General features: G+C 37.3%; 1 protein-coding gene across 1 annotated transcript in view; it reads right to left on the reverse strand.

Annotated features, from left to right (window-relative positions):
* Positions 1-12704, reverse strand: part of BVES (blood vessel epicardial substance) — a 38615-nt gene that overhangs the window by 24518 nt on the left and 1393 nt on the right. Inside the window, exons 2-5 of the mRNA XM_054491840.2 lie at positions 10251-10487; positions 6293-6417; positions 2366-2553; positions 1522-1630 (exon numbers count right to left, since the gene is read on the reverse strand). Coding sequence (XP_054347815.1) covers positions 1522-1630; positions 2366-2553; positions 6293-6417; positions 10251-10476 — 648 coding nt within the window. The 5' untranslated portion in view covers positions 10477-10487. The remainder of the gene's footprint in view (positions 1-1521; positions 1631-2365; positions 2554-6292; positions 6418-10250; positions 10488-12704) is intronic.

Consider the following 12704-nt stretch of genomic DNA (forward strand, 5'->3'; position numbering starts at 1 on the left):
AAACTGTATGTCTGTAAGTGTTCTTTTATCTCCAATTTTGTGGCATCCCAAATTGTATAGCATCTCAAAATGAGACTCTAAAATAAGATTCTGTCATCAAGAAACACTAACATTCCTTCCTCCGTCAGGTAGTAATAGCCTCTTCGTTTCCATTTCTTACCTAAATAGATTTACCTTCTTGCCCACAAGCAATCCCGTTCTCAGGATATTTCCTTACTGCTGTTAATCCAGAGGCTGAGACTAAAGGAAACTCTCACCCATTTATTTTCTTGGTTAATTTCCTTCCAATAACAAGGTGAATGAATAACATAGGAGGGCTGGACACTTACAGAACGAATCAGAACAAAGTGCCACATAATGGACCAATTTGTTTTTTGTTGTTTTTTTGTTTTTTTTTTGAGAAGGAGTCTTGCTCTGTTGCCCAGGCTGGAGTGCAGTGGCGCGATCTTGGCTCACTGCAAGCTCCGCCTCCCAGGTTCACGCCATTCTCCTGCCTCAGCCTCCCGAGTAGCTGGGACTACAGGTGCCCACCACCACACCCAGCTAATTGTTTGTATTTTTAGTAGAGACGGGGTTTCACCATGTTAACCAGGATGGTCTTGATCTCCTGACCTCGTGATCTGCCTGCCTCAGCCTCCCAAAATTACAGGTGTGAGCCACCGCGCCCAGCTGGAGCAATTTGTTTTAACACAAAAGGAATCACACTAAGTAGTCCATGTTCAAAATATTGCCATTATGAAGAACTTCGTTCTTTCCCCTTAAACATATTCATTAAGTATAAAAGAGTTTAGTGATTAGATTTCTTTCATAAGAATTAACAAAATAAATTCCCTAAGGCAAAGTCAGTTTTCTGGTTTTCTCCAATAAATATCAATTACTTGGTTTAAGAACAGTGATTATCTACAGCTCACATTTTCCTTTTTGTTAATAAAGCATAAGATGTTTTCTATAGGAAAAATTATAAAAATTCAAATAAGCAAAAAAAGTTTAAAAAGCAAACAGTCTAGAAATAACATTATGACAAAATTAGAATATATCTTTCTGTAACATTTTCTGTACATATATACAGTATTTTTTAGGCCAGGCGTGGTGGCTCATGCCTGTAATCCCAGCACTTTGGGAGGCCAAGGCAGGCAGATCATGAGGTAAAGAGATTGAGACCATCCTGGCTAACACGGTGAAACCCCGTCTCTACTAAAAATACAAAAAATTAGCCGGGGGTGGTGGCAGGCACCTGTAGTCCCAGCTACTCGGGAGGTTGAGGCAGGAGAATGGCGTGAACCTGGGAGGCGGAGCTTGCAGTGAGCCGAGATTGCACTACTGCACTCCAGCCTGGGCAACAGTGCAAGACTCCGTCTCAAACAAACAAACAAACAAAAAAAAGAGACAATACTATATATGCCCTATGGTAACTTGTTTTTTCCCCCAATAATTCATAGCAGCGTTTCTATTAATATCCTTTGGATTCTGAATGAGATGCAAACTAGTTTCAATCTCCTTAAAAATCATGTGAAAACGTACCTGGAATTTTTCACCTTTGTGCATCTGAGTTGATCTAAATTCAGGAGAATCTATAAAGGCACAGGGGTAAATATTATGCAGAAAATGTCCTCGATAGGAGACCTTCATTCTGATAACAGAAATTAATGTTAATAAAAGCAATATTTCACAAATACCATGATGATCCTTAAAACTGCTATAATCTTATGCGATTTTATTTTGTAGTACAGTTTTAAAAATTCCACAGATGATGGACATAACTAAAAGCACTTCTTGAGGCACAAGTATTTCAAAAAATAACGTTAGAAAAGAAAAAAACAGTGTCCAGTATTGAGCCAGATGTATGCTGTCTAGTGGTTACTATTGCTCTTGTAACGGAAGTGACCATATAATCTGTAACTCTAGCTGGGACACTTCTGAGAGGGAAAGAGGTGTTATTAATAACAATGCCAGCACAACAGAGACTGACTCTCTCCCCACAAGGCTGATATTCCTAGAAGTTGTATTTTTGTGATATTCAAGACAAATTAACTATGGAGCATGCATAAGCTTTTTGAATTTCAATGTCTAGTTTAAATCCACTACAATTTTGACTCATTCATTTTTAATAAAAGGTCAAAAATGGTTAAAATACTTTCAATTGAAAATCCTGACATCAAGATTCAGAGCAGTACATTCAACCTGGCTTTAACATGTTGCTCTATAGCATTGTAAAGTGTAGTTGTAGCATAAAATTCCACCAACAACAAACTCTGTGACTGCTTTCTCCATTCATTGGCAACATTTCCTTCCATTCACTTCCTTCCCAGAGGCCATGAAAAGATTAAAGGTAAACTAGGAATTTTGATTTCCACAGAACACTTACTTTCCCTTCAAGAGAATACTCAGACGGTCATCAACTGAGGTTTTATCCTCTGCAGCATAAGTTTGGCCCTTTTTCAAGGTTTGGATCATGCAAAACTGTCCAGTTAGTCTTCTGAACAAATCTGGAGGCACACGGAGTGGTTCAAACAATCGCCGGTAGATGCCACTGAGTTCCTTTTCAATCTTTACCTGAAATGCAGCAATGACTAGATGCTGCACCAATGCAGCAGCAATCCCAAAACACTGACTTCTGTGGTCTAAATATGGTTTTGATATTAAACAAATCTTTGATATATACCATCACCCTTCTGTATTTAGGCCAATAGAATCTTACACAGCAAGTGAAATGGTGATAGAAGTTTATACTTTAGATGCTAAAAGGGTACAGTTAGGTCATGTGAGGTGGTTCATGCCTGTAATTCTGGCACTTTGGGAGGCTGAGGTAGGAGAAGCACTTGAGCCCAAGAGTTTGAGAGCAGCCTGGGTAACACAGTGAGGCTTTATCTTTACTTAAAAAGAAAAAAGCCAGGTGCGGTGGTCACACCTGTAATCCCAGCACTTTCAGTGGTCACACCTGTAATCCCAGCACTGTGGAAGGCCGAGGCGGGTGGATCTTCTGAGGTCAGGAGTTCGAGACCAGCCTGACCAACATGGTGAAACCCCCATCTCTACTAAAAGTGCAAGAAATTAGCTGGGCGTGGTGGCATGCACCTGCAATCTCAGCTACTCAGGAGGCTGTGGCTGGTGAATTGCTTGAACCCGGGAGGCGGAGGCTGCAGTGAGCTGAGATTGCTCCATTGCACTCTAGCCTGGGCAACAAGAGTGAAACTCGGTATCAAAAAATAAAGAAAGAAAGAAAGAAAAAGAAAAAGAAAAAAAAATTAGTACCTATAGTCCTGGGTACTTGGGAGGCTGAGGTGGGAGGGTTACTTGAGCCCAGAAGTTTGAGACTGCAGTGAACTATGATTGCACCATTGCACTCCAGCCTGGGCAACAGAGTAAGACTGTCTCAAAAAAAAAAAAAAAAATCAAAAAACTTTTGAAGTTAAACTGAACTCAGAGCATAAGGGGAAGATCCGCACTACTCATCATAACCTCTTCCTATTAGCTATAATGCAACTGTTTAGGTTTTCAATGTTGTCACAACATTCATCTTCCCAATCTTAGCACCTTCTATAAATAACAGAAAACCTTTTCTGTGAAACCTTTTGTTTCACACACAAAAAAATTTTACTAACTTTTAAATATGGCAGCAAGAAAATCAACACAAAATAGGAATCAATGAGGAAACAAATTTACAAAGTTAACACAAACATTAAGCATTTTATCTCCATGTAATTACTTAATGCACCAATATAGAAAAACAAACATGCACAGCTGCAATCCCTGCTTCACATTTATGTACTCTCAAGTAAAGTGAAGGAAAAATAAAAGGGTGTAAAAGAGTTTTAGTGTAGAATTTTCATCGTAAGCTAAAATTAACTCTGTAAAATGGATAACCCACTGGCAAATAAGGCTGGCTACTGTAAGAAGAGAAAAACAAAATGGCTTAATCATTTGTGTTGTCAGATTCTCCAGAGCCCAGGTCATGCCCCATCTTTGGGCCCAGTATTAGTCTCTGGAAGTCACACTAACTGGGTGGATGGAAAACCATACTGCACTGTATCTCTGGCAGGCACGATATGACGCCTATAGACCCAGATCATGACAGCTGCTCCAACCTGATGTCACTATAGCATTTGCAATGCTCCTACTTGTCCTGCTGTTTCATTTTGAGGAAAATCCAGCATTCATATTTTTCAAAAAAGTAGAAGAAACAAAAGCACAGACACTAAGCGATTTACCTATTTGGTGCTATGATCATATCAGCAACTTCTGAACCTTAAATTTTGGGGTTCCAGCAAGTTCTGACATTCAGAAAATGCAATCTACTCCAAAGCTCTATTAGTGAGCATTTAATATGATTTATTCATAATCTGCTCATCCCGTAACTCTCAGATCAAGCCCTTTTTATGTATTTAATTTTTGGAGATGGAATCTCGCTCTGTTGCCTGTGCTGGAGTGCAATGGTGTGATCATAGCTCACTGCAGTCTCAAACTCCTGGGTTCCAGTGATCCTCCCGAGAAGCTGGGACTACAGGTGTGTGCTACTGCATCCAGCTGATTTTTAAATTTTTTGTAGAGACAGGGTCTATGTTGCACAGGCTGGTCTCGAACTCCTGGGCTCAAGTGATCTTCCAACCTAGGCCTCCCAAAGTGCTAGGATTACAGGCATGAGCCATGGCGCCCAGCCTCATGAAGCCCTCTTAATTCTTTTCCTTTTTTTTTTTTTGAGACAAAAGTGTCACTCTATCACCCAGGCTGGAGCACAGTGGCACAATCTCGGCTCACTGCAACCTCCACCTCCTGGGTTCAAGCGATTCTTGTGCCTCAGCCTCTGAGTAGCTGGGACTACAGGTGTGCACTACCATGCCAGCTAATTTTTGTATTTTTTAGTAGAGACAGGTTTTCGCCATGTTGGCCAGACTGGTCTTAAACTCCTGACCTCAGGTGACCCACCCGCCTCGGCTTTCCGAAGTGTTGGGATTACAGGTGTGAACCACTGCACCTGGCCTAATTCTTTTCCTCTTTGAAAGCATTTACTCATCAAAGGTTTTTTTGAGCACCTACTGTGTGCCAATAATGGTTGACAGGAAAAGTGGATACAACAATAAGTGTGTTAGATTATTGTTCCCAGTTATTCACTGCTCCCAACCTCTGTAAGAGGACTGTACATCCCCTTACTCCACCCCATGCCCCATATTATCAAACTTGGCCATGGCACTTGTTTTTGCCAATGAAATGTGAACAGAAACAATATATGTCCCTTTTGAGCAAAAGTTTTAAGAGACATTGGGTGTTTCTCTTTTGTTCTCTAGTACTTTTTCTTCTGCCATGAGAATGCATGGTCCAAATAGAACCTGCTGCTTCAGCACAGACCCTGAAATGAATGAGATGCATAGAACAGAATCACAGCTGACACATAGCTGCCAGAGTCAAGATACAAGGTGGGTGAGAAAAAAAGCCCATTTGCTGTTATATATCACTGAGATTTATTACATAGCATAACCTGGAAAAAACTGAATATTACAGTAAAACAACACAGACTGACTCACTATGTTTGGATGAGGTTACAATCTAGTTGAATGCCTATTATATATCATCTGCATCATTCAAATTAGAATCTTCTATGAATTGTCTTGTTTTCTGATAGTTTTGTACATGCAAATCTGGCCCCAAACGTAAGATTAAGGCAAGCATTATATCTTTTACTTTACTGAATGTTTGTGCTTAGGCAAGTCAGTAGATACATATGGGGTGATTTCTAGGACCTGCTGTTTTCCTGCTCTATTTCTATTCTTGGTATGATCAACAAATACAAGATAAATCAGAGCTGAAAAGAAAAAGTTAAAGACTGGTGTTTTGGTAGCAACCCACCAAATATGGTGACTTCCTTAAATGAATACTTTGGGCATTAGAAAAATATACAGTTATTACATAAAAAATAGCATGAACTATTTGTAAATCATTAGAATGTTTACAGAAGTTGCCTATTAGTAAGTAATTTTATAACTGGGCAATGATATTTCCAGGTTAACATCTGAATATTAATATAAAAAATCAAGTAATATGACTTAAAAAGGAAAATATTATTCATGTTCTCTCATATGCTAATGATTTTTAAAGTTTTAAAAACTCATTTGTAGAACAAATTTCATGGTACTAAGATGTTTCATTTTCAGGCATATGTAAACAGAAAGCCTAAACGTCAGAGAAATTATATTAAAGTGACTAAATATGCTAGATGCTTACTCTTAACTCTGAACAAAGTACCTTTCAAAGCTTTAGCTTTAAAATCACTTCCTTATTAATTAATTTTAGTAATTACCGGTCTCTTCTTGTATAAAAGATACGACAGATGCAAAATGTTGACACCCAAGAACACAGAGTTCCAGATCATTATATCCAAGGCACATCGGTAGAGAGTGGCCCAGACGATATAAAGGGTACATCCTGTTGAAGAGCAAAGTTAACATGTTAGATAATCTAGAAGAACCTAAGCAGGGAGCTTAATAAATTTGATATCCTCTATATATACAGTAGTCCTCCCTTTTCTGAAGGTGATACTTTGTAAGACCCCCAGTGGATGCCTGAAACCATAGATAGTATACAACTCTATAAACACTACGTTTTATTGATCTGATACCCAAGACGGCTAATAAGCAATCACTGGGTGGGTAACACATATAGTTGGGATAAGTTGGACAAAGGGATGATTCACATCCCAGGCAGGATACAGCAGAACACTGCAAGATTTCATCGCACTATTCAGAATGTCTTGCAATTTAAAATATATGAATTGTTTATTCTTGGTATTTTCCATTTAATATTATTGGACTGTTGTTGACCACAGAAAGTGAATCAATGGATGTGGGGACTACTGTAAATCAAACACATTTTAGAACTCCTAAGCCAAATATCACATTGTTTCATTTTTTGTCCAGTGACCAAAAAAAACCCCAAATATATGCTTTGTTGAATAAAATCTGTATTAAAAACATACAGGAAATACAAAGTATAAAAAATATTTTTAAAGGGGAAAAATCCATAATTCTACTATTTAAAGAAAGCCATTAAATATCAAATAATTTAATTCTGCCTTACAGAATTAGTTTTCATACAGTTTTACCAGATGGCAAACCTAGCACACATACAATTTTAAAATCTCCTTTTTGACTTATTCCAGTGATTTTCCCATTTCATTAAACTCTTTGCAAGCATAGTTTTAAAAGACTGCAACTGATTAAACCATAATTTATTTAACCATCCCCCTACTGCCGGAAACACAATATTTTGAGGGTATAATTTTTGACAAGTGGAAAAAAAATTTTATACATACAAATTTTTCTGTATTTGTGATTAGTCTGGATTACCTGAAGGTGAATCTAGGGAAAGAACTTTATAGTTTTTTACAATATTGAAGAATTGTTTTCCAAAAGGTTTGTACAAATTTGCAATCCTACTAGTTAGAAATGCCAATATCAAGTTGTCAGTATAGTCATGTGTCACTTAATGACAGGGATATATTCTGAGAAACATTTTGTTAGATGATTTTGTTGCTGTGTGAACATCAGAGAGTATACGTACATAAACCCAGATGGCATAGTCTACTACACTATAGGGTATAAACCAATAAAGTACAGCTTGTTACTGTATTGAATATTGAATACTGCAGGCAATTATAACACAACGGTGAGTATTTGTATATCTAAATATATCTAAACATGGAAAAGGTGAACATGTGGTACTATATTATGGGACCACTTTCATTATACGATGCATGACTGTATTATAAAATGTGAAAACTCCTAATTTGATAGTGAGGAATTATGTACACTTTATTTTACATTTCCATGATTACTGGTGAGCCTGCATATTTTACCAAAATGTTTTAGCCATCTGAATTTTCCCTTGGTGATTATCCATTTATCTCTGAGAATCTTCCTGTGTTTTCTTATTGATTGTCTTACCTTATATAAAATATCCCCAGTTTCTTTTGATCAATTTTATGGTAGGAAAGTTAATACAGTAAATACATTTAAAATAAAACTATCATGAAGATATAAATCATTTACACAGGCATACTCACAAAAGCTAACCACCCACTTTAAAAGTTACTCACTTGCAATTTTTTATTTCATAAGAATGATCTGAGGCACCCGAATCAAGCCCAAAATGTAAAAATTTAAATATTCTTTAAGTAATATTTCATAGCAAATAGTGAAGCAATTTAAAATATTTTAATTTAAAGGAGACAAGGTATATAATGGGATGACAGAGAAAAACTGGAGGACCTGAATTATTGTCCTGGTTTGGCCATTTTTTCTCCGTCTTAATTTTGGATGGGTCATTTTACTTGTCTAGGTTTCGCTTTTTAAAATTTTTTTTTCTTTTTTGAGACAGGGTCTTGCTCTGTCGCCCAGGCTGGAAGGCAGCAGCCTCGACATCCCAGGCTCAAGCCATCCTCCCACCTCAACCTCCCAAATAGCTGGGACCACAGATGCATGCCACCATGCCCATCTAATTTTTAAATGTTTTGTAGACATAGGGTCTCACTACATTGCCCAGGCTGGTTTTGAACTCCTGGCTTCAAGAGATACTCTCACTTCAGCCTCCCAAAGTGCTAGGACTACAGGCGTTAGCCACTATGCCTGGCCTAGGTTTCTCTTTCTGCATTTACAGAATAAAGTGTTAGATTTGATAATATCTTTGGTTCATTCCACCTCCAAAACTCTGTCTTAAAATTCATAATTGATGTTTGCTTTTTTATAGGGTACGGTATTTTTTTTTCCATTCAACTCCCTGTTCCTACTGCTGTAATCCTCACCTTACTCACAGGTCACACAGCCACAGAGGTCCCACAAGCTTCTACTAACCTTCCAGCCTCTTTTTCCTTGTCATTTATCACATTTTTTTTTTGAGGCGGAATCTAGCTCTGTCGCCAGGTTGGAGTGCAGTGGCACAATCTCGGCTCACTGCAACCTCTGTCTCCTGGGTTCAAGCAATTCTCCTGCCTCAGCCTCCCGAGTAGTTGGGATTACAAGCGCCTGCCACCATGCCTGGCTAATTTTTGTACTTTTAGTAGAGACAAGGTTTCACCATGTTGGCCAAGCTGGTCTCGAACTCCTGACCTCAGGTAATCCGCCCACCTTGGCCTCCCACAGTGCTGGGATTACAGGCGTGAGCCACTGTGTCCAGCCCATTTATATTTTTAAGCACAATGCACTACTCTACGTTCACCCCAATATGCTCAATTTCCTTCTCTTCTGTGCTCTTTGTTTGGATACTACACACATTCACTCAGAGAAATCCTGCTCATCTTCCAAAATCCAGGTCCCATGTCACCTCCTCAGTGGGACCCTGCTCTGCCCTCCTACTAAGTCTATCACCTTCTCCGTGTCCCCCTGGATAATGGGTGCACACTGCATCCCAGCATCCGATACACCATACTGGGAATGCCCATCTGTTTCTCCACCAGCCCCCACAAGAGCGTCTTTCTCAAGGATGAAGACGGCCTTCCTCAGTCTTTGTCTTGACACATCACAGGTGCTAAAAAATGCACCTGAATAAATGGGCCATCAGGGAAATAATCACAGAGAATAATTTGTCAAGAATCACTGGCTAATATAACAGATTCAATTGTTTTAATATTCTGATGTGAATCAATTTAACTTGCTTCATCAGGGTTACTGGGAACAAAAAAAAAAATTTGTTTTATTTGAACTACTGTATCTGGTAATTGTTTTTGTTCCCAATGTTTCTTTACTGCCCACAGCAAATATCTTTTCAAGTAATAATAGTTAAAACTATACAGTACTTACTATGTGCAGGCAATATTCCAAGTTAAATATACATATGACACACATTTAATTCACAACAACTTTGGGAGGTGGTATTATTTTTACCCTTATCTGATACATGAGGAAACTGAGGCAGTAGAAAGATTAAATCACTTGCCCAAGTTACAGTTAACAAGAAGTAGAACCAGGACTTGAATCACACAATTTGGCTCTAAAGTTCATACTCTTACACATGAATGAATGTTCTGGTATCTGGAAAACCTAAACAACATATGAAAGCACATATAAATAAAGTAAGTAGGGGAGAGATATGGCATGTGACGGCCTATGCTCTAAGCTAATTGATATATTGCTAATTCATTAACAAAGACTTACATTTTTTGGCTTGCTATGGGCCTGACAAAGAATACTCTGAAGCTCTCAATGTAAAGCCCATCTTATGTTAGTTACAGAAAAGTTACATAAAATATCTGTTAGGTATCTTACCTAGAGTTAACATTCCCCTAAGAAATATCATATGAAGGTGAAGAGTAGTTGGAATAACCAACCCAACTGCAAAACAAATATTTGCTACATGAAAAACCAGATGATGTATCTCTCTCCAGTTTTCACAAGTGGTCTCATTGGAAGGCACAGGTATGATACTTTCTAACTCAGGTGTAAAACCTATGGCAGTTGATTCTCTTAATGGGCTGGACTCTGTATAATTCATTTTGAAAATTCCTGTAAAAACAAGTAAACAAAAGTAAAATCATAAAAACGGCAATTGTATCTTTTTACCTTCATAGGTATTATACCAAAATTATTTCTGTGAATTAAATAGACTTCTCTAGTGCTTATGAATTAGACAGACCCAGATTCAAATCCAACTCTGTCACATATTAAATGTATTCAGTTCCTTACCTATTAAAGGATGATAATAATACCTCATTTGCCTTATGATCAAATGAAATGAAATATATAAAATACTTAGCATAGTGCACAACTATTCCCTCATAGGCACATATATACGTATAAAGACTTGTAGGGAAGGGAGGAGTGAGGGAATTAGTCTTTAAGACAATCACCAATGTTCATAAACCATGGTAATTACAAAGTTATTTAGTCTAGTCTTCCGTCAAATTCCCACTGGTGACTGACTCCAAACACAGGGAAAATAACTAGAAAACTAATTATTTGAATACTTAAAAAAATATGAATACCCTCACATCTATTTGAAGGCTTAGGATATTTAGAAGGCTCTATTTTTATACCACCATTAAATCACTGTATCATACATACATAATACATTATCATATATGCAAACAATATATAGCCATATAAACATTTATATATATACAGAGAGATACAACACAAAACTTTTATTGTTTAATTTAAATCTCTACTTTATTTCCCATAATAATTCTACCTGGTAGCATATCACAAATTTAAAAGTAGTAAACTTCCAGTTTACTTATACATATGAAAATCCATAGCAAGTACATTTAAAGAATATACATTTTACACATGCTTATGTAAAACCATTTCCTATGTTACCTGTCTTCGGTCTCTGGTCCTTAAAAAACACTCTATTATTAATTGCACAAATTTGATCCTTGCCAAACACTATGTAGGTTTACAGAATATAATTTCAGGAAAATTCCAAATGGTGACCCTAAATACATTTAAATTTAGAAATATGTATTTCTTTCAAAATAAGGTCATGCAATTAATCTTACTCTTCTACTGCTTGTTCTTAACATACTAAAGGTTTTAGATAGTAGAATAATTAATTGGTACAAAATGGGTATTTTGAAAGGATGTTAACAGACAAATGTGAAAGAATTCCACAGCTTAAAGATGATAAAAAACAAGCACACCAATTTACAAATTGTGAATGAAATGATTAAGTCAACTGAAGATCTTTTTACATAATTCTGAAATAGCTCATAAATATAATAGTAATAGTTGCCTTAGATATTGATTTGCTACAAAAAGGAAAGAAACAAAAATTCACCTACTTTCCAAATGTTTGAAATCAGCAAATATCAGCCTATCAGGATGGCGGGGGGGAAGATCATTATTTTAGTAACTCCATTTATACAAAGTTTGCTTTTCAAGGCCAAACGAGAATGAATCTCCTAACTTCTGCAGGAGAATGATGTGACATGTCCTCTATCACTCATAACCTAACATCACCTACCCTAGCATTACATAGGTTAATAATAACTATCATTTCGACAGCACTGTAGAATGTACCTACACTCCCATTGTCCTGTTTGTCCTCTAGGAGGCAGGAACAATGTTTATTCATCTATGTACTTCCAAGGCCTAGCCTCTGTAGAGAAGGCCACTGAGGCAGGGATGAAAGCCACTCTGAAGGAATCTCAACCTGATAAACACTTTCAGAAATCACTGTTCAGTCTCCCCAGATCTCAATAATAAAGCCAGAGGAGTGCCTAGCCTTCCTGAGGTTGAGTGAGGTTCTACACCACAAGCCACCAGGGTGCCACATAAGCCAGGGAAAGCCACTTCTGCTCCTCGGGTCTGTTTCTTCCTTGGAATAGGGAAAACTTTAATAGCCTACGGTTCTAATACACATTTACATAATCAATCAATCAATACATGTTCCCCTCGAGTTCACCCAATTTCACCTGTATTGCCTATTAATCCACTATAATTCAATATCAGACTTTTACAAGTTCTTAAAGTGACACTAAAAGTACCAATTTCTGGTCCAAGAAAAATGATAGAAAACCTACAATCATGACCCAAGAACCAGAAAATATTATTAGCAATTTTTAGAAGGTAGGGTCATCCTAAACATGTTTTGACGCACGACCCCTTATTAAAGATATATCTATATAGATATATGTATCTATATAATTGTCTATTGTGAAATGCCAGTTACCTATTGTCGAAAATATTGATCAGATCAGTTTACTTTGATTACCACTTAAT

Source organism: Pongo pygmaeus, chromosome 5 (assembly GCF_028885625.2).
Source record: "Pongo pygmaeus isolate AG05252 chromosome 5, NHGRI_mPonPyg2-v2.0_pri, whole genome shotgun sequence".
Taxonomy (NCBI): Eukaryota; Metazoa; Chordata; class Mammalia; order Primates; family Hominidae; genus Pongo; species Pongo pygmaeus.